Genomic DNA, 22928 nt, shown 5'->3' with positions numbered 1-22928 from the left:
GGGAGACAGTAGGGCTAATGAAGGTCCAAAAACCTTATGGAGAGGTGCTAGGCACCCTCGAAGGAAAGACCAGTAAAACTTGCGAATGATGTATACAGGTCCAACTTGTTTGAGTACTTCGGAGCAATGCTCCAGTATGACCAGTAGGTTAATTTCCAAGTACAGTATTACTGTTTTCTTTCTACTCTGGGATTGGCATAGTTCTAAATTAATTCTTTTGAGTTTGCTTTAACCATAGAAGGAAATATATAGACATTGTAGCTAAAGATAAATGAATAGTTGCATGGTCGCTGGGCTAATAATCTAGAGGCCCAGCTAATGTGGGAATTTTTGTTGATGACTGTACAATGTTCATCACCTTCTGTGACTCCTCAGATGCTGAAGCAGTCCCTACCTAAATGCAGCAAGACCTGGACAATATTTCAAGTGTCAGACAATGACTACCTCCAAAAAGAAAGAAACTAACCATTGCTTTTTGACATTCAGTAACATTACTGAATCCCATACAACAACACTCTGTTGGTTACCCTTGAACTGAACTGAACTAGCTACATAACCACAGTGGTAACAAGGGCCGGTCAGAGGCTACAAATACTGCAGCGACTAACTCATCTCCTAACTTCCCAAAGTTTGTCCACCACCCTTGTGACACTAGTCATAAGTGTGATGGAATTCATCCCACTTATTTGGAGGAGTGCAGTTCCCACAACATTTGAAGCTTGAGACTACCCAGGACAAAGCAACCCATAAATAGAGTCCAACTTGTCCATGCTGACCAGACATCCCAATCTGCCCTTGTCGCATTTGGCCCATATCCCTCCAAACATCTTCTGCACCCATCCAGAAGCCTTTTAAATGTTGTAATTATACCTGTGTCCACCACTTCCTCCAGCAGCTCATTCCATATAGACACGAACCTCTGTGTGGAAAAAGTTGCCCCCAGTCCTTTTTTAAATATTTTCTGCTCTCACTTTAAACACTCTGTCTAATTTTGGATTCCTCCACCCGGAGGAAAGGATATCTTATCCATGCCCCTCATGAGCTTAAAAACCTCTACAAGGGCAGCCCTCAGCCTCTAATTCTCCAGGGAAGAAAGGTCCAGCCTATTTTGCCTCTCCCAATAAGTCAAACCCTCCAGTCCCAGCAACATCCTCGTAAATCTTCTCTGTACCCTCTCAAGTTTCACAACCTCCTTCCTATAGCAGGGAGACCAGAATTAAATGCAGTATTCTAAAAGTGGCTTCACCAATGTCTTGTACAACCGCAACATGAAGTTCTAACTCCTGTACTCAATGTTTTGACTGGTGCAGGCAAGTGTGCCAAGTGCTGCTTTCACCATCCTGTTTACTTGCAACACCACTTTCCAGGAACTATGCACCTGAACCCCTAGGTCTCATTGTTTGGTAACACTTCCCAGGGTGCTGACACCACCTCTGCAAACATTCATTCTCTCTACCACTGACGCTCAGTAGCAGCAGTGTGTACCATCTGCAAGATGCACTGTAGAAATTCACCAAGACTGCTCAGACAGTATTCTCCATGCCCACAACCACTACTATCTAGAAGGACAAGAGTGGCAAATACATGGGAACCACCCACAAGGTTCCCATCAAGCCACCCACGATCTTGTCTTGGAACTGTATTGCCGTTCCTGCAGTATTGCCTGTTCAAAATCGTGGAACTCCCTCCCTAATGGCATGGTGTGTATATCTACACCAAATGGACTGCAGAGGTTCAAGAAGGCAGCTCACCACCACCTTCAATGCCACTAATGATGCACAATACATGTTAGTCCAGCCGGTGGTCCCACTGTCTATGATTTTTCTTTTCAAAAAGGCAGTATCACTGATAAGTACCCAGCAATGTGTAAAATTGCTTGAGTGTATGTTGTCCACAAATACAGAACAAATCCAACCTAGCCAGTTCCCAACTATTAGTCTACTCTTGATCATCAGCAAAATGATGGATGCTATTGTTGACAGTGACATTTAACAATAAGTTATACTCATGCTCAGTTTGGGTTCCATCGGAGCGGTTTGGCTACATGCCCCAAAATACCTTTGCCCTGATTTCGACTAAAGAACTGAATTTCAATGGTGAGTTGATAGGGACTGTCTCTGCTATCAAGTGTCATAAAGTGAAGTCTGTAGAAATTAGGGGTATGAGGGGAAGCTCTCCCAATTGTTAGAATCACATTATATCCTTGGCCCAGCCATCGTCAGCTGTTTTTTCAACAATCATCGCACCATAATTAAATCAGGAATAGGCAACCTTGATTGTACGGTGTCTATCCATTTTCAACTCCTCAGGTAATGAAGCAGTTTGTGCTGATAAGCAAGACCTGGACAGCATTCGGCTTTGAGTTGCCTGTACAAAGTAAAAGGAGTAGGCCATTCAGCCCCTCAAATCTACTCTGCCGTTCAATAAGACATGGCTGATCTGTGGCCTAATTTCGTATGCCTGCCTTGGGCCCATGTTTCTTGATAGCCTTCCTTAATAAAAATTGTCTATATGAGATTTAAATTTAGCAACTAAGTTCTCACCGACTGCCATTTCAAGAAGAGAGTTCCGAACCTCCTCCTCTCTTTTCATGTGGAAGTGTTTTCTAACATCTCTTTTGAATAGTCTGGCCCTAATTCTTAGACTATTCCCCTAGGTTCTAGAATCCTCAAACTGTAGAAATAGTTTATCTTTATCTACCATGTCTTTGCCTGTTGATATCCTGAAGACCTTGGTTAGATTACCCCTTAACTTTCTAAATTCTGTAGAATAAAGGCCTAATTCGTCTAATCATTCCTCAAACGTAACCACTGAAGTCCAGGTATTGTCCTTGTAAACCTGCGTTGAACTCCCATCAGGGTCAAAACATCCTTCCTAAGTTGTGGCCGGATCTGCTCACAGTACTCTGAAGTGGGCTCGAACTAGGGTTTTGTATAACTGCAGCATAATGTCTACACCCCCATACTCCAGCCCTTTAGATATGAAGGCCAGCATCCTATCAGCCGCCTTGACTATTTTCTGCACCTGTCCATTGCATTTTAAAGAGCTATGCACCTGAACCCCCAAATCTTATTGGACATCCACTGTATTTAACTTTGTGTCTTCTTTAAAACAAACCCTCACTGTCCTTTTTTGGATCAAAATGGATAACCTCACATTTGCTTACATTAAAATCCATCAGCTGCTTTGCTTTCTGACCTCCTTTGAAAATTCGTGCATTTGGAGGCAATGGGCTCCAGATACATATTTTAAGGAATGCGATTTCTAAATTGCACCCATAACCATTTTTCACCCAGCTGGCCACTGATATTCCTGTACATGATGATTGGGACTCCCCGGGATAGTTATGGAGAGCACCATCAATTCCCCTGTCATGATCCCTACTACTACCAAATTCCTTGTCTATCCTCCCTACTGGAATTGCTTCCTGAATAGTAACTACTAATCTGTTCGATAAGGCAAATATTGAGGTTCCTTCAGCACTGCAACTGTTATAAACCATCATCATCAATATTGCTGAAAGCAAATTGGGAACGAGGGAACATGTGCAAGGGTCACTTGATTTGAATTTACACTGCTGCCTTACAGCACCAGGGACCCAAGTTCAATTCCACCCTCGGGCAACTGTCTGTGTGGAGTTTGCACATTCTTCCCGTGTCTATGTGGGTTTCCACTGGGTGCTCCAGTTTCCTCCCACAGTCCAAAGGTGTGCAGATTAGGTGGATTGACCATGGAAAATAGTGGGTTATGGGGATAGGGTCAGGGGTGGGTCTGGATGGAATGCTGTTCGGAGGGTCACTGTACACTCGATGGGCTGAACGGCCTGCTTCCGCACTGGAGGGATTCTATGATTCTAAGTCCAGAAATGGTAGACACGTTAATAAGGTAATTCCCCTTTAATGAGGTGTGAAGTATAGAATCTGTATGGTGTGGAGGCAGGCTGTTCAGCCCATCGACTCCACATTGACTCTCCGAAGACCAGCCCACCAAACACACCACCCCCCCCCACCAATCCCTGTGACCCTGCATTTTCCATGGCTAAACCACCTAGCCTGCACATCCCTGGACAGCATGGACAATTTGGCATGGCCAGTCCACCTAACCTGCACGTCTTTGGACTGTGGGAGGAAGTTGGAGCACCTGGAGGAAACCCACGCAGACACGGGGAGAATGTTCAAATGCCACACGGACAGTCGCGTGAGGGTGGAATTGAACCCAGGTCTCTGGCACTGTCAGGCAGCAGTGCTAACCACTGAGCCACCATGCTGCCCAAAGTACTGATTGGAGTTTCTTGAATTACTTGAAATAGAGTAATTCACATGTATAATGGTGGTTTTAAGTCATCCCTTTTAATGCCTCTAGTTAAGATGAATACTCATGGTCTTTCCCCAATATCGCAGTTGTTCAGGAATAACAAATGCAGTGTAAGTGGTGGAGATTGTATTGACAAGCGGTTTCAGACTGGTAACTGGTTATAGATTTTGATATATAAGAAGCATGTCTACCAACAGTACATTGCCACATTTTCTAAATAAAATGAACAGTTTCCTTGTAGATGTATCTAACATTGGTTTTGTGATGTCCATTGGGTAATTGCAAAAAGAGTAAGTGTGATGCCTCCTTATTTTTCAACAGATGAAGATTACAGCGAAGATGATGTCAATGACCTAGTGAAAGAAGATAATTTAGATGAAGATGAACAACCCCAGAGAAATAAGTGTTTGAAGAAGGCAGGAAAAAGGTAATTGGGTTTTGCATTATGGGATAGCGAGTTTGGCAAAGCCTTCAGGTGGCAATGATAGTGTTATCTCTCTTTAAAAACCCAAATTGGAACTTTCTGATTCTAACTTAGGATGGGTTTGCACCATCATCAACAGTGACAATGCCAGCATGCTCCTCCACTCTCCAATTCCCTGCCTAAACTTGTCTGTTCCTTTTAGCATTCACCATCTCCAAAATCTGTCTCCTTGTTCGCCAATCATTTCCTTAACTCTTTTCCAATTCTTCCACAGTGTCTGTGATCTCTGTACCTGCTTTTATAAAATGTCTGTCAATATTACACTCCATAAAAGATGCTGTGGAGCTGTACGTTGGAGTTTACATACATCACTTTATGAGCCTGCACATCCATTTGTTAACCAATTATGAGTCACTCCTTAACCTCTCCATTGGTTGTCATTAAGTCTAAATTCTGAGCTTTTATGCTATATTCTCTGCCAATTTTTAATGTAATATAAAGCTTCTGAAGTCCCCACTCCCCCTCTGCATGTTTACCCTTGTTCTGTGCCTTCTCTAATTCTCTTCACTGTTCCTACCCTTCTGACTACAGGAGTAACATCAGTGACATCTGAGCTTTGTGTTTTCATTGAATTTAGCCAACCTTGTATGGATGCCCCAAAAGAGATCTCATGCATAAGAGAGCTGTACTTCCAACCTTAACTTCCAGGCTCTTGTTTGACAGAAAAAGAAACCAAGAGGAATTGTGTTTGCAGCGTGATGATGCTGGAGGAGGGGAGGCTGACCATCTTACTGACGCGACGGTAGATGAGGATTTGAAAGAAAAGAAGAAAGCTGACGATCTCTGGGCCAGTTTCCTGAGTGATGTCGGGCATAAGCCTAAATCTGTAGTCACCACTCCAGCTTCCAGCAAAGAGGTAGTAACAAACAGAGCTATGTCATAAAACTCAGAATAAATGTAATCAACAGGTACAGGATGTTTAGGGAATAGAAGAAAATATTGAAAGCTGGCCTTGCAAGCTATTTATGGCGTGCGTTTATACAATGCCTTTAATAGAGTAAAACATTCCAAGCCACTTCATGAACATATTCAGATGAAAATTGACAGAGTCAAAAAAAAATACACTGGGACAGATGATCAAATGTTTAAGCTAAAAATTAGTATTTTTGGAAAGGTATTTAAAACGGGAGAAAGAAGTGTAAGGGTTAAACTCAAGAATTCCAGAGTTTCATAGGTGGTTGAAGGCTACCTTCAATGATAATGGAAAGCGAGTGTGCGATGCTTGGATGAGTCCAAATTTGTCCAAATTAGTGTTCTAGGGCTGGAGGAGGCTGCAGGGCTGAAAAGGGATGAAGCCATAGAAAGTGCGAACATGAGAATGATAATTACAACACAAGATGCTGAGGAACCAGGTGAAAATGTAAGACAGTGTACAGGAATTATTGCAATTTAGGACGTCGGTGAAGAGATTCAGATAACTTTAGGTTAATGATAAGTGGAAAATAAGAAGGCAGCCAGAATAGCATTGCTACAGTAAAGACGGGCCAACAAAAGGATGAGACTTTGAAACAAGTGAGCTGAATTAGGGATGGAGATAGGTGATAACATCAGGACATGAGTAGGTGGTCTTAAGAGAGGATGTGGACTCAGATATTGAAGGTAAGAAAAATGCTGACGTTTCAAACAGTCCCATTCTGTCTGAAATACTGACCATATTGGAGGGGGTTGGAGTGGCCGGTGGGTTGAATGTGAAAGAGGTGGCTGGGGATTAGGATGTAGGAATAGACTATTTAGTCATTCAAGACTGTTCTTTTTAGAGGCGCAGCCTCCACTATCTTTATGTTACTCCCTCGATTTCTGCTTCAGTTCAGAAGTACTCCAACATCATGATTGCATTATTGTGTATACTGCAACTGAAACAATTAGACCTTACATGGTCATTGAGCAATAATATCTCTCAAGTCATTCTCATCCCTGGTTCCCATTTTGTGGATCTCAAGAGCTGAGCTTTGTAATTTTGGCAAAAGGTTTTAAATTTTTGCCGTTGGGTGTAGAATTTTTGAACATGTAGGTTTGAAGCTGGAGTCAGAAGAAATATTTTTACCCCAGTAGTGACTGAGTGAAGTGCAGTTGGTGCTACAGTACTTGTTAGGATTTCGTCATCCATGTACATGCAAACTGAATAAAGGAATTTTGATAAATTTCAGAACAAAGTCACAGAAGATCAAAACATCATCTTCAATCTGTCAAACTGCCAGTGTTTTAAAACGGTTATTCTACTGCTTCACATTTGACAAGGGAGAAACAGTTTGTTCGAACATTACTATACAAGTGATTGAAACAGATTTTGAAAGCTACAGTAAATTATTACGGTTATTTATAGCATCATACAGCATGGAAACAGACTCTTCGGTCCAACTCATTCATGCTGATCAAGTTTCCCAAACTAAACTAGTCCCACTTACTTGAGTTTGGCCTATATCCCTCTAAACCTTTTCTATTCATGTACCAATCCAACTGTCTTTTAAATGTTGTAACTGTATCTGCAGCCACCACTTCCTCCAGTACTGATGCCTGTGTCACTGTGCTAGTTACATGTGGCCATCCTGAAAATGCCCCCCCTTATTCCAACTCTCTGACCTGTATTAGTTAGCCAATCCTCTAACAATGCTAATATACTATTCCACTATGGCTGTTATCATTTAAATTGCCTAATTTTTAAAAAAAATATTTGTACATCCACTCTGAGTATAATTACCCAAATAGCTGCCCTGCAATGCTGCCATATTCTTAACCTTCCAGTCCTGGCAACATTCTTGTAAATCTTTTCTGAACCATCTCCAATTTAATAATATCCTGCCTATAGCAGGGCAACCAGAATGGTACACAGTATTCCAAAAGTAACCTCGCCCAAGTCCTATACAACCTCAACATGACATCCCAACTCCTTTACTCAATGGTCTGAGCCATGAAGGCAAGTGTGCTAAATGCCTTCTTAACTGCCCTGTCTACCTGTGATGCAACTTTCAAATAACTGTACCTGAACCCCTAGGTCTTTCTGTTTCACAACACTAAAAAAGGCCCTACTGTTAACTGTATAAGTCCTGCACTTGTTCGTTTTATCAAAATGCAATGCCTTGCATTTATCCAAATTTAAGTTCATCTGCCAATCCACAGCCCATTGGCCCAATTGATTGAGATGTCTTTGTAATCTTGGATAACCTTCTTCACTGTCCACTATACCACCAGTTGTGGTGTTACCAGCCAACTTAGTAACCATGCCTATTGAATTTTCATCCAAATTGTTTATACAAATGACAAACAACAGTGCACCCAGCACCGATCCCTGCGGAGCACCACTGGTCACTGGCATCCCGTCCAAAAAACAACCCTCCACCACTACCCTCTGTCTCCTTCTGTCAAGCCAATTTTTTTGTCTAATTGGTAAGCTGTCCCTGAATCCCATGTAATCTAACTTTGCTAACCAGTCTACCATGTGGAACCTTGTCAAAGGCTTTACTAAAGTCCACTTAGACAACATCTACTGCTCTGTCCTCATCTATCCTTTTGACTGTATCTTCAAAAAACTCAACTGAAATTTGTGAGACGTGATTTCCCAAGCATCAAGTCATTTTGACTATCCCTAATCAGTCCTTGCCTCTCCAAATACGTATAAATCTTACCTCCTCGAATCACTTCCAACAACTTACCCACCGTTTATCCGAGAAGAATATCTGTCTGAAATGCTGTGCAATTCTAAATCGTGAAAATCTTGATACCTACAGGTAGCTCTCATTCATTATTTGGCTTTTTCCTCTGTGGAGTTGCTTTGTTTAAAGCTGATAATCAGAGGCAGCATATAGGCTGATGGATGTCCATTTAAGTGTGCATGGTCATTATTGACCATAAGCTTGTCTTTATTGAAATTAACACTGGATTCAAACTAGGTTATGTGTATAGATGGTCACTGAAGAAACTTTGGTACAAGAGCACAAGAAACAGGAGCAGGAGTGGACTAAATGCTGCAGACTAGGAAGGTTTTGCTTTTTTCGTATGATCATGGCTGATCTTGGACTTCAGCTACACAAGCCCATCCACTCAATATCTGTTGGTGCTTTGAGAGATCAGAAAGCTGTCTGTCTCACCCTTAAATATACTAAATGATTGAGTATTAACAACACTGTGGGATAGAGACTTAGAAAAGTTAACAGGGTGTGAAGGTCCTGGTTTTGGACTGGGGTGGACAAGGTCAGAAGTCACATGACATCAGGTTACAGTCCAACAGGTTTATTTGAAATCACAAGCTTTCGGACCACTGTTCCTTCATCAGGTGGAGTGACAAAGGAGCAGCACACTGAAAAATTAACAGCCCTTTGAGTGAAGCAACATATCCTGATATCTATCCTAAATGATCATTGACTTATCCTGAATCTGTGTTCTTTAAGTGCATAGTATTAAAGAACTTAAACATTGCTAAAAGGAGTTAAAACATCGAAGCTTTTTGTCTTACACTCATCAGAACTAAGACACAAGAAACAGACTTGTCAAACAGGGATGCCATTTTACACAGCATAAGAATAGGTAGCTGATTGGTTGGCCATCATAACCTGGAGATGCAGCAGGAACAGTTAACCACCAATCTTAATTTTCAGAATCTTCTGGCCTGGTTTGATTGGTCAGGGTGTTGCCATGGGAATACAGAAAGTGACTGTCTCCGTGACCCCTTTGTTATATTAAAAACAAGATGCAATGTATGTGCAAGTTTCTTTTGTTGATGTGAAACTGTGTTCTGTGCTCATACATAGAATCATAGAGATCTACAGCACAGAAACAGATGCTTTGGTCCAACACCTCCATGCTGACCAGATATCCTAAATAAATCTAGTTTCATTGCCAGCATTTGGCCCATATCTCTCTCAACCCTTCCTATTCATGTACCTATCCAGATGCTGTTTAAATGTTGTTACTGTACCAGCCTCCGCTTCCTCTGGCAGTTCATTCCGTACACGCACCACCCTCTGCCTGAAGAAGTTGCCCCTTCGATCCCTTTGAAATCTTTCCCTCTTAACTTAAACCTATGCCCTCTAGTTTTGGACTTGCCCACCCTGGGGAAAAGACCTTGTGTATTTACCCTATCCATGCCCCTCACAATTTTATAAACCTCTATAAGGTCACTCCTCAGCCTCTGATACTGCAGGGAATATAGCCCAGCCGATTTGGCCTCTTCCTACAGCTCAAACCTTCCAACCCTGGCAACATCCTTGTAAATCTTTTCTGAATCCTTTCAAGTTTCACAACATCTTTCCTATGGCAGGGAGAGCAGAATTGATGTAGCTTCTCGCAAGCACAAATGCATCACGTTGTGACCCCAACTGATTTTAAATCGATTTCTGGTGTGACTCTTAGTGGAGTCTGTATTAGTTTAATAAATTATTTCAAATCATGGATTTACACCTAATGGTGGACACACTTCACTTAGGCTTGCAAACGTGGGTTGGTTTAGCACGATCAGCATGCTGATACTGTGAATGGTCAACAGGGCATGTTGCTTGATATCTTCTTGGGACATATGATGAACATACCTGGCATCATAGCGCACTGAAACTCTTCAATGAATTTAAATAAATGAATTGTGAAATAAAGCTGCAGTGGTGGTCTATGTCTCCATTAAATTAGCCTGGGTCTCTGAATGACTAGTTTAGTAACATTTCCAACCTAATTGTTCCCACCCCAGCACTCAACCAATATTCTGATTATATTAATAAATTGTACTGCTTTTTGATAGAGGTGAACTATCAGTACAATTTGTCTTAAACTTTGCATGAAATAGATCCAAAACATTTCCAAATTTTGAAAATTTATTTTGTTTCAAGCGATGACAAGATGTAGGTGCATAACTAGGCTGTATGGCCCACCAAGTCTGTTGGACCAATCAAAGAAATCACAGCTAATCTGATAATCCTTTGCATTTGTAATTCTTATCATTAAGACTGAATATTGAAGTAATTTCTGTCCAACTTTTAACTACATCCTATGAATGACAGGAGAATACTTATGTTTAGCAATATAAGACAACTGAATTATGCTTATTCATGGAACATTTTTGATGAAGACAGAATTATTAATAAGTTGGTCAACATGCAAACAGTTATTAAAAACATATTATATGATAGGTAAACTCGGACAGCAGTTGCACTGTAGTGTATTTCCTACCGAAGTTGTTTTGATTTTACAGTCATTAACATACATAATATCTGCTGCTTATGTAAACATATCTAATCAGTTTTCTTATTTCTCCTGAATAGGGCATACTAGTAGGGAAGTTGAGCAAGCCTGAGGATACGGTGAAAGACCCAGAGAAACCAAAAGCACCTGGAAAAGTCACAATCACAAAGGTGTTTGACTTTGCTGGAGAAAAAATCAAGTAAGTTGTTTTAATTGGTAGTGTTAACAAGAAATTGCAATGTAACAATAAAGCAGACATGAGGTTTGAAAGTGACTCGTTCTTGTCCAGATTGTCCTAGTTGCTTTTGTATAATATAAGACACAAGAGTAGACACTCGAACCCATCAAGTCCACTCCGCCATTCAATGAGATTATGGCTGCATTGATAATCCTCAGCTCTGCATTCCTGCCTTTTCTCCATAGTCTTAAATTCTCTTCCTGATTAAAAAAACGTGTCTTAGCCATAAATATTCTGAACGACACAGTCTCGACATATCTTTGTGATAAAGACTTCCGCAGATTAACTCCTTTGAGAGAGGGAACATTCCTTCTTCGTCTTAAATGGCCACCCCATATGCTAAGATTCTGCCTTCTCGTCCTAGACTTTTTCACAAGGGGCTAGGTCTTCATAACTGCCCTGTCGAGCTCCCTCTAAGTTTCAGTAAGGTCCCCTTTCATTCTTCTCAACCCCAGTGAATACAAGCCCAACCTGTTAAATCTCATCTCATAAGAAAATCCCTCCATACCTGAATCAACCTGAATTTGTCTAAATTGTCTCCAATATCTTTTCTTGGATAATGGACCAAAACTGCTTACAATATTCTAGGTGTGGCCTATTTAGGTCTTTTGTATACTTTTACCAAGACGTTCCTATTTTTACACTCCATTCCTTTGAAATAAAGACCAGTGTTTTATTTGTCTTCCCTATTACTTGGTGAACTTTATGCTAGTTCGTTGTGATTCACACAAGGACTCCCAAATCCCTCTTCTGTGTCTTTCTGCAATCTTTCTCCACTCAAATGCATTCATCTTCTCAATTATTCCTGCTAAAGAACTTAATGTCAAATTTTCCCACCTTAAATTACATTTGCCAACTTTTTGCCTGATCATTTAACCTGTCTATATCCCTGTCAAGATTCTTTGTGTCATTTTCACCAACTGCCTTTCCACCGATTTTTGTGCGGATCATCTGCAGATTTGTAAATAGTATACTCACTTCTCTCATCCAAGTTATTAATGTTGCATCTCCCAACCCCGTGACCACCACCATTTAGGAAGGACAAGGACAGCAGATACATGGGAACATGACCACCTGCAAGTTCCCCTTCAAACCATGCACCGCCCTGATTGGACATGTATTGCCGTTACTTCAGTGGTACTGAGCCAAGATCCTGGAACGCCCTTCCTAATGGCATTGTGGGTATACATGCACCTAATGGATTGCAGTTGTTCAAGAAGGCAGCACACCATTACCTTCTCAATAGCAACTAGGAATGAGCAATAAATGCTGGTCTAGTCAGCGACGCCCACATCCCCATGAAAGAATAAAGAGGAAAGAAATATGTTTGCAGAAGTACTGATCCCTGTGCACTCCACTAGTTACAGGTTGCCATCCTGGAAATGTCACCATTATCTTGACTCTGTTTGCTATTAGTTATCCAATCCCCTATCCATGCTAATATACTAACCCCAACAGCCTGCACAGGCTGTTATCTTATCGCGTATCCTTGTGCAGTACCGTGACAAGTACCTTCTTAGAAATTAAAATACATTACATCTAGTAATGTAGGGCCGGCACGGTGGCTCAGTAGTTAGCACTGCTGCCTCGCAGCACCAGGGACCCGGGTTTGATTCCAGCCTCAGGCGACCGTCTGTGCGGAGTTTGCACATTATCCCCGTGTCTGCGTGAGTTTCCTCTGGGTGCTCCGGTTTCCTCCCGCAGCCCAAAGATATGCAGGCTAGGCGGATTGGCAATGCTAAATTGCCCATAGTATTCAGGGATGTGTAGATTAGGTGGGTTATGGGGGATGGGTCTGGGTGGGATGCTCTGAGGTTCAGTGTGGACCTGTTGGGCCGAAGGCCCTGTTTCCACACTGTAGGGATTCTAAGATATGATTATTATTTCGCCAGCCTCATTCTCTAAGGAACCCATATTCACTTTGGCACCTCTTCCTTTTAATACATTTTGAAGAAGCTCTTTACTCTCTGTTTTGTTATTACTTTCTAGTTTACCTTGGTAATTTATTTTTCCCCTGTTTATTATGTTTTTGGTCAGCTTTCATTGGCTTTTAATCATTCTGATTTACCACTAATCTTTGCTTAACCATGGTTTGTTTAACCCCTCCCTGGAATCCTCCTCCTTCACTGGAATATGTGGCTATGATATTTTGGATTAATCTCCCCTGTATCTGTAGTTTTAAGAGTTCTTGGATATCAGTTAGTTGCAGTTCATTAGGGGAACTTAGCAGATCGCCAGGTAATTGCAGATATCAGAAAAGCTAAATCAATATATTTTTAAACACCTTGAAGTGGGTCAAATTCTCTAAGTAATTTTATAAATCAATACTTTGGCTTTAAAAGACTGTTTTGACATGAATGTGATTGAAAAATAATTTAAGACAGGACATGATATTTGTCACATGACTGTCTTTGGGGTTTTGAATTTTATTTGCTTGTTTAATGCTACAAAGGACTTTGAGGGTATTTGATTTGAGCATTTTATTCAAGTCAGCAATGCCAACTCTAGTGAAAACACTGCTGATTGCAATGCATACAATGTACTATTTTTCTAAATTGTAAGACAGTGATATAATCTATCCAAGTAATTCTGTCCCAAAGAACAAATAGCAAATTCCCTGCTGAGCTGGTGGTTTATGGACAAGATTATTGTGGAATACGGAATTTTCTTTTTGTAATAGGCTGTCTGATAACTAACTAACTTGTGAAATTCATTTGCCTTGTCGTTAAAATAATATAATAATCATATTTGAGTTCTTCTGCAGAATAATAGAGCAGCATACTGCATGGAATTTGTGCAATTACTGTTGAGCAGTTTAGATGCAATTAAGTCAAGGATGGCACCTGAAGACATTACCAAAATTAATCTCTCAATGCAGTGATTAGATGAATTGTGGATTGTGATTCTGTGATATCAGGAAGATCACCAGTTTAAATGAATGCCCAGAATACTTGGCATACTACAGCTGGTCTCATTGCCTCTAGCCTAGAGAGAGAAATCAAAGTGAATTTTTTCTAAGCGTGAGTTTGGGGTTCGGCAGAGTGTAGAATGGAAAACCAGGAAATGGCAGAGACGAGGCAATTCAACGTAACACATTGTCTTATTCTTTGACATTTAAGGGCTTTTCTACATATTTAATAGTTTGATATATTTGATATATATCTAAGAATTGGTAGACTGGGGTGTGGCCAGAGCAGGTTGAAGGAGTTATCAGGAATCTTGGAATCTACTTGCTATCTAGAATGCTCCTGGAGTAATTATTTTGTTTCGAGTAAAGCACAGTATGATGTGGTTTGATATAGTCAACCAGATCTTGTGAATGGTGATGAGTCTAGCTATGAACCAGGCATGTCTGAGTTATAGCACACACACCCCCCCCGCCCCACCCCAACTCCCTGGCTTGAGAGGATTAATGTGGGTAGTTATATCAGGAAGAGTCATGAGTCGAAATTGTCTTATTTGTTGACATTAAAGTGAGTGGAGTCTGAATCAATGCAGGTTTAAATTATCTGGCCTGAGCAGTATCATTGGTTCTGAGGAATGAGAAAAGGCAGGTTGCTGAGTTGGTGATGGAATAGAAGGGGCTGAGACTGTTAAAAGAGAAAATTGTAATGTCTGCATATGTGTGTTTCAGTCAGTACCAGAATAATCATCATGAGTAGCCTCACTGATGAGAGTGAATGAACATTGTGAAGGCATATATGGAATGGTGTAAAAATAGTTGATCTGAAGGGGGCAGCCATAGTAGAGTCAAGTTAGATCAAAATAAATCCCTGAGGGAGTGCACACAATCAGGTAGTAGCAATGGATCTCAAATGTACCTAGTAAAATATGCCAGGGATAGCACAGAGGGAATGACCAATGCATTATTAAAAAATAAATATTCTGGATATGGCAATTCAAAGAATCATTTAAATAAAGAAGTTACTTTCATTTATATGCTTTTCACACCCCGTAGGACCTCTTTGGGTGTCCTTAGAGAGTCTTGTTCTCTCTTCCTTGTAGCTTGTCAAAGAGCAAATGGCTGATAATCTGTGAGGCAGGTTATAAATTTCAAATTTACTTTTTAAAAACCTTGTGCCATTTGAACTGACCTAAATTTTTAAAAATTGATGCTGTTATAGGATATTGAAGCATAAGTTATGATTTACTACCACAAGAGGGTAGCAGCTGTCCAGTCTTATAGATTGTGTCTCAGCAGAAATTTCCTTTCTGGCACTATTAATCGGTGCTTTCTCAAATAATTTTCATGGCTAGTCACATGGACCATATCAATATTTTGAAAAGCATTTTTAAAAATTGTGTTGGATTCTGAATAAAATTGCAAGGTACCTTCTAATTTCTACTGGTTGTGTTTGACTTGTCCATATGTTTATGTGATATATGTACTCACTACCAGACCTAGAGCATTGCACATGCCCAACCAGTTATGAATTCAATTTTAAAATATATAAATTGTTTCTTCATACCGCAAAACTGGAATATGACGGAAAAGAAAGATGTTGCAGAAGCTTTTTGACTTCCACTTGTTAAGACAATGCAAGAATGCCTAATTTTAAACAATGGGAACACTTTATACTAAAGAGAAAAAGGTGCTGGTTGGATGGCAAGTTGACTGTAACAGAGGTGTTGTCATGCAGAAAGCAGTGGGGAACAAGAGGCTTCCAAAACTTCTGGGTAATTTGAAAGAAATGCATTTTGATGGAATGAACTGTAATGACCTACTATGCATATTTCTGATACATAGATAATGCATATGTGATCTTTGAATCCATAACCTTGTTAGGGCACTTTAATACACCCCAACCCATGTTCCTGTTCACTTTTGAGTTGAAACAGTCTAAGCACTTCATTCCCTAGATGTGCTATTTGAGAAATCTGCTAATAAGAAAATTCTGCACTTAGTCTACTGCAAACTTGCTTTCAATGTATAGATGTTTGGATTTATATAGCCTCCACAAGCTACAAGTTGTCCTTATCAGCAATCCTGAAAATAAAGACTTAGTCATTTGCAGACTTTTGTGAGCTTGAAATTGAAATAAAGCACATCTTAGCGATCTTGCAGAACAGTTGCTATCCTAACCAGGTAATCATTTGCTGTGTCACATGCAAACTCACAAACGGACCTTCAGACCTGAAAAATTCCTAATTTACCTCAAATTATCATAGAAAGACAAAGAATCTTACATTATTGTAACATTAGGTAAGCTGTTTCTCATTTCTTTTATGTATTGGCTACACAAGTGGTAGTTTCCATCAACAGGATGCTGCCATTGGTCCAAAAAGACATACTGCCTACTAACCAATTAAGCCATGTTGTGTTTGAATGTAAGTACTATTGTGGCACCAGTAGCTTGACTCTAAAGGTGTAAAGTTGCCACAGTCCTACCACTAATAGGGCAGGTCTGTCATTAGAGAGTGATGACTGGTATTGGTTTAACCTTAGGATCACCATGCCTCAGGCGAACAGAGAGGTTGAGAAGGAGAGTTCCTCATAGTAACCTCAGCTGATGTGGGAATTGAATCTGTGCAGTTGGCATCACTCTGCATTGCCCGTACTCAACCAGCTTGCATTTGCAAAACCCGAAACAAACACTGACTGTTAGATGTGATTCTGTGATTGAACAGAACATGCTGAACAATCTTGAGTATTTTCAAAGCCACACTAACATCCAGTTATACAGCCATCGAGTCATGGAGTTATACAGCATGGAAATAGACCCTTCAGTCCAACTTGTTCATGTCGACCAGATATCCTAAACTGACCTAATCCCATTTGCCAGCATTTGACCCATATCCCTCTAAACCCCTCCTGTTCATAAACCTTTTAAATGATGCCTTTTTAAATGTTGTAATTGTACCCACCTCTACCACTTCCTCTGGCAGCATCTTCCATACACGCACCACGCTCTGCCTGAAAAGTTGTCCCTCAGGTTCTTTTTAAATCTTTCTCCTCTCACCTGAAATTTACGCCCTCCAGTTTTGGACTTCCCTACCTTGCAAAGAAGACCTTAGCTCTTCACCCTACCCATGCCCCTCATGATTTTATAGACCTCTATAAGGTCAGCCCTCAGCCACCAACACCTCAGAGAAAATAGTCCCAGCCTACTAAGCCTCTCTGTATTGGCTCAAAACCTCCAACGCTCCCAACATCCTTATAAATCTTTTCTGAACCCTCTCAAGTTTAACAACATCCTTCCTATAGCAGCGAGGCCAGAATTAAATGCAGTGTTCTAAAAATGGCCTTGCCAATGTCCTGTATGGCCACAACTTGACATCCCAACTCCTATATTCAATGCACTGACCAATAAAGGCAAGCGTGCTAAATGTCACCTTCACCACCCTGTCTATTGCGACTCCACTTTCAAGGAATTACGCACCTGCACCCTTTGGTCTCTGTTCAGCACTCCCCAGGGCCCAACCATTAACTGTACACGTCCTTCCCTTGTTTGCCTTACCAAAATGAAACTCCTCACATTGCTCTAAATTAAACTCATCTGCCACTCCTTGGCCCATTGGTCCATCTGATCAAGGTCCCTTTGTACTCTGAGATAACCTTCTTTACTGTCCACTACACCACCAATTTTGGTGTCAGCTGCAAACTTACTAACCGTACCTCCGATATTCACATCCAGATCATTTTATATAAGTGACGAAAAGCAGAGGAGCCAGCATCAATCCCTATGGGCTCACCAGTGACCGCAAGCTTCCAGTCCGAAAAACAACTCTCTATCACCACCCTCTGTCTCCTATCTTCAAGCCTATTTTGTATCCAATTGGCTAGCTTCCCCCTGGATTCCATTTGATCTAACCTCGCTAACCAGTCTACCATGTGAAACCTGGTTGACTGCCTTGCTGAATTCTATATGAGCAGCTTTTACCATTCTGCCTTCATCAGTCTTCTTTGTACTCTCTTCAGAAAACTCAATCAAGTTAGTGAGACATGATTTCCCATGCACAAACCATGTTGACTATTGTTAATCAGTCCTTGCCTTTCCAAATGCATGTAAATCCTGTCCCTCAGAATTTCCCCCAATAACTTACCCACTATTGAGTCTGGCTCACCAGTCTATAGTTCCTTGGCTTTTCCTTATCACCTTTCTTAAATGACAGCACTACATTAGCCACCCTCCAGTCTTCCGGCACCTCACCTGTGGCTGTCGATGATACACGTATCTTAGCAAGGGGCCCAGTAATCTCTTCCCTGGCTTTCCACATAGTTCTGGAACACACCTGATCAAATCCTTGGGATTTATCTACCTTTATGCTTTTTAAGACCTCCAGCACGTCTCCCTCTGTAGTATGGATACTTTTCAAAACATTACTATTTATTTCCCCAAGTTTCCTAGCTTCCGTGTCTTTCTCCACAGTAAATGCTGATGCAAAATATTTATTTAGTCTGTCACTCATCTCCTCTAGTTCCACACACAGCTTCGTTGATCCTTAAGGGGCCCCATTATCTCCCTATTTACTCTTTTGCCCTTAATGTATTTGTATAATCTCTTTGGATTCCTCTTAACCCTATTTGCCAAAGCTATCTCATGTCCTGTTTTTGCCCTCCTGATTTCCCTCTTGGCTATACTCCTGCTGTTATACTCCTCTGGGAATTCACTCAATCCCAGCAGTCTATACCTGACATTTGCCGCCTTCTCGTTCTTGACCAGAGCCTCAATCATTCTCGTCATCCAGCATTCCCTACACCTACCAGCCTTGCTCTTCACACTTACAGGAACATACTGTCTGAGTTGACGATAATCTGTCAGCTTCACAGGATAGCTCATTTACACTTGCCAGATGCAACATATGTTCATATCCAGGGTCCTGTTCTGTGCAAACAAAAAGGATTTGTGCATGACTTCAGAGAGGGTATTAAACTAAATGGGAGTATGGAGGGCTTGGACTGTTTGGGAGAGGGGAAGCATTAGCTAACAAAGCAAAAGACTATGGCAGCATTGCAGGGCAGCTATTTGGGTAATGATACTTAAAGTGGTATAGGATGCACAAACCTTGAAAAAAAACAGGCGATTTAATATGATAACAGCCCATGGTGAGGTAGTATATTAGCATTGTTAGAGGATCAGCTAATTAATAGAGTACGGAGAGTTGGAATAAGGGGTGGCATTTTCAGGATGGCACATTTAACTAGTGGAGTGCCACAGGCATCAGTGCTGGGACTGTAATTATTTCCAATATATATTCATAATCATGGAGAGGGAAGTGAATGTATTGCCAAATTTGTAGATGACACAAAGTTAGGCAGGAAGGCAAGTAGTTGAGACGTCATGTTGAGGTTGTATGGGATGTTGATGAGACCTCTGCTGGAGTACGGTGTGCAGTTCTGATCGCCCTGCTATAGGAAGGATATTATTAAATTGGAGAGGGTTCAGAAAACACTTACCAGGATCTTGCTGGGAATGGAAGGTTTGAGTTCTAAAAATAGGCTGGGCTTTTTTTCACTGGAGCATGAGAGGTTGAAGGGTGACCTTTATAAAATCATGAGAGGCATAGATAAGGTGAATAGTCAGAGTCTTTTCCTTAGGATGGGGGAGTTCAAAAGTAGGGGTATATTTTAGGGTGAGAGGAGAAAGTTTTTAAAAAGGACATGAGGGGCAACTTTTTTTTTATACAGACTGGTTTGTGTGTGGAATGTACTGCCAGAGGAAGTGGTGGCTGCAGGTACAGTTAGAACGTTTAAAAGATGTTTGGATAAGTAGATCATAAGGCATAGGAGTAGAAATTAGACCATTCAGCCCATCGAGTCTGCTGTGCCACTCAGTCTTGGCTGAGAAGTTTCTCAAGCCCAATCTCCTGCTTTCTCCCCATAACTCTTGATAATCAAGAATCTATCCATCTCTGTCTTAAACCTATTCAATGACCTGGCTTCCACAGCCTTCTGTGGCAATGAATTCCATAGAGTTACCACTCTCTGGCTGAAGAAATTTCTCCTTATCTCTGTTTTAAAGTGCCTTCCCTTTATTTTAAGGCTGTGCCCTCAGGCCTGGTCTCTCCTACCAATGGAAACATCTTTCCATTGTCCACTCGGTCCAGGACGGTCAGTATTTTGTAAGTTTGTTAGATCCTAGCTCCCCACCCCCAGTCCTTCAAAACTCCATCGAGTATAGGCCCGAGGTCCTCATATGTCACGCCTTTAATTCCTGGGATCATTCTTGTGCACCTCCTTTGGACTTGCTCCAGGGCCAGTACATCCTTCTTGAGGTATGGGGCCCAAAATTACTCTCAATAGTCTAAATGTGATCAGACCAGAGCTTTATAAAGCCTCAGAAGCACATCCCTGCTTTTATATTCTAGCCCTTTTGAAATAAATGCCAACATTGTATTTGCCTTTCTAACTACTTACTCAACCTGCAAGTTTACCTGAGGAGAATCCTGGACTAGAACTCCCAAGTCCCTTTGCACTCTGATTTCTGGATTTTATCCCCATTTAGAAAATAGTCCATGCCTCTTCTTCTTTCCCACATTGTATTCCATCTGGCATTTCTTTGCCCGCTCTCCTAACCTCTCTAAATCCTTCTGCAGTCTCCCTGCTTCCTCAATACTACCTGTCCCTCTCCCAATCTTTGTATCATCTGCAAACTTAGCCAGAATTCCCTCAGTTCCATTAGCAATTTTCTAGTCATCTGGGACTCTCCCTGATGCCACTGATTCCTAAAGATCACCACTAATGCCTCCATTATCTCTTCAGCTATCTTCTTCAGAACTCTAGGGTGTAGTCCATCTGGTCCAAATGATTTATCCACCTTCAGATCTTTGAGTTTTTCTGGAACCTTCTCTGTGGTAATGGCCACCAAGCTTATCTCTGCTCCCCTGACTCTTTTGAATTTTTGAAATGTTAGTTGTGTCTTCCATGTGAAGACTGACACAAAATATTTATTTAGTTCCTCAGCCATTTCTTTGTTCCCCATTATACTACTCCAGTGTCATTTTCCAGCACTCCAATGTTCACTGTTGACTCTCTTTTGCCCTTTCTATATCTAAAGAAATTCTTGCAATCTTCTCTTATATTACTGGTTAGCTTACCCTCATATTTAGTCTTCTCCCTCCTTATTCCTTTTTTTCATTGTCGTCTTGTCTTTGTAGGCTTCCCAATCCTCTGGCTTCCCACTGCCCTTCGACACATTATATGCTTTCTCTTTTGCTTTTATGCTTTTGCTGACTTCCCTTGTCAGCCATGGTTGCCTCGTACTCTTTTTTTTAGTATGCCTCTTTTTCCTGGGGATGAATTTTTGCTGTGTCTCCCGAATTACTCCTAGAAACTCCTGCCATTGCTGTTCCACTGTTTTTCCTGCCAGGCTCCTCTCCTGGTCAGTTCTGGTCAGCTCCTTCCTCATGCATCTAAAGTTGCTTTATTCAACTCTAAGACTGTTACATCTGACTCCACTTTCTCTTGCTCAAATTACAGAGTAAATTCTATCATCTCATGGTCACTGCCTCCTAAAGGTTTCATCACCTTAAGCTCCCTTATCAAGTCTGCCTCATTGAACATCACTAAATCCAGAATTGCCTGTTCCCTAGTGGGCTCCATCACTAGTTGCTCCAAAAAGCCATCTTGCAGACGTTCCACAAATTCCTTTTCTTGCGATCCACTACCAACCTGATTTTCCCAGTCCACCTGTTTGCTGAAATCCCCCATGATCACTGTAATCTTGCCTTTCTTACATGCCTTTTCTATCTGTCGGTGTATCTTGTGCCCCAAATCCTGACTACTGTTTGGAGGCCTGTACATATCTCCCATTATGGATTTTTTCACCTTTGCGGTTTCTCACCCACACAGATTCAATATCATCTGACCCTACTTTGTTTCTTGCTATTGATTTAATTTAGTTCCTTACTGGTAAGGCAACCCCATCTCCTCTGCCCAAGTACATGAGTAGGAACGGTTTAAAGTGATATGGGCCAAACGCAGGCAAGTAGGACTAGTTTAGTTTGGGAATATGGTCAGTGCAGACTAGTTGGACTGAAGGCTCTGTTCCCATGCTCTATGGTGAGGGTTATAGGCAGGTTAAGTGTTGGTGGGGTGGGTGGGGGAAGTTGGCACATAGAATATATGTGATATATTCTGAAGCAAGTTATTTACCTGATATGACATTTTCCCACAAATGAAGTTTTCTTTTGGTCCAAGCAGCCTAGTCTACAAATGTCATGAAGAAAATAATTAATAGAATCCTGCAGCAATGACTTGTGCATCACACAAAATTGAGCATGGTGTAATTTGAAGGATTCCAATGATTTTTGACGGTTTAACACATACGGCACTAGTATAGTTTTCATTTCTGTGAGCGGGCCATGAACCTGTTCAACTTCTATTTAAACTGACTGGTTTTGTACTACTACAGCAGATCTGAGTCTATCAAGTGTGCTGGTATTGTACTGTGTGCTGCCTGGAAAGCCAAGTCCTAAGCCATCTGTTCCTGTTGGAGTTTGTTATCTAGTCAACTAAGTTGTTTTTCTAATGACTGACATTACTTTTTTTAGTTTTGTTTTTATTATTTTTGCTGTCAGTTTTGCTGGCTAGTTTATGCATTTGCTTTTAAAAGCCCATGGATGTCAGTCCCTGGAGCATTAGAATTTATTGTGACTTCAAATTCAAGAGCATGAATGTTTCATCTGGTAGGATAAAACCACTGCAACTGCCCAGTTGGATCATCATATTTGTTTCTGGTCTTAAACATTCCTAACTTCTGAAACATCTAGAGTGTATCATTCCTT

The 22928-nt window shown here is 41.1% G+C and overlaps 1 protein-coding gene across 9 annotated transcripts in view; it reads left to right on the top strand.

The window, feature by feature from the left end:
- Positions 1-22928, top strand: part of cfdp1 (craniofacial development protein 1) — a 176052-nt gene that overhangs the window by 1016 nt on the left and 152108 nt on the right. For 5 of the 9 annotated variants that reach the window (XM_048605873.1, XM_048605868.1, XM_048605867.1 and 2 more), the window contains exons 2-4: positions 4636-4741; positions 5447-5654; positions 11044-11162. In XM_048605873.1, coding sequence (XP_048461830.1) covers positions 4636-4741; positions 5447-5654; positions 11044-11162 — 433 coding nt within the window. The remainder of the gene's footprint in view (positions 1-4635; positions 4742-5446; positions 5655-11043; positions 11163-22928) is intronic. The other 4 variants (XM_048605875.1, XM_048605870.1, XM_048605869.1 and 1 more) reach the window with 1 other exon arrangement.

The sequence above is a fragment of the Rhincodon typus genome, chromosome 15, assembly GCF_021869965.1.
Source record: "Rhincodon typus isolate 14 chromosome 15, sRhiTyp1.1, whole genome shotgun sequence".
In the NCBI taxonomy this organism is placed as follows: Eukaryota; Metazoa; Chordata; class Chondrichthyes; order Orectolobiformes; family Rhincodontidae; genus Rhincodon; species Rhincodon typus.
The sequence above is the reverse complement of the archived record's forward strand: the minus strand, read 5'-3'. Positions and strand labels throughout refer to the sequence as shown.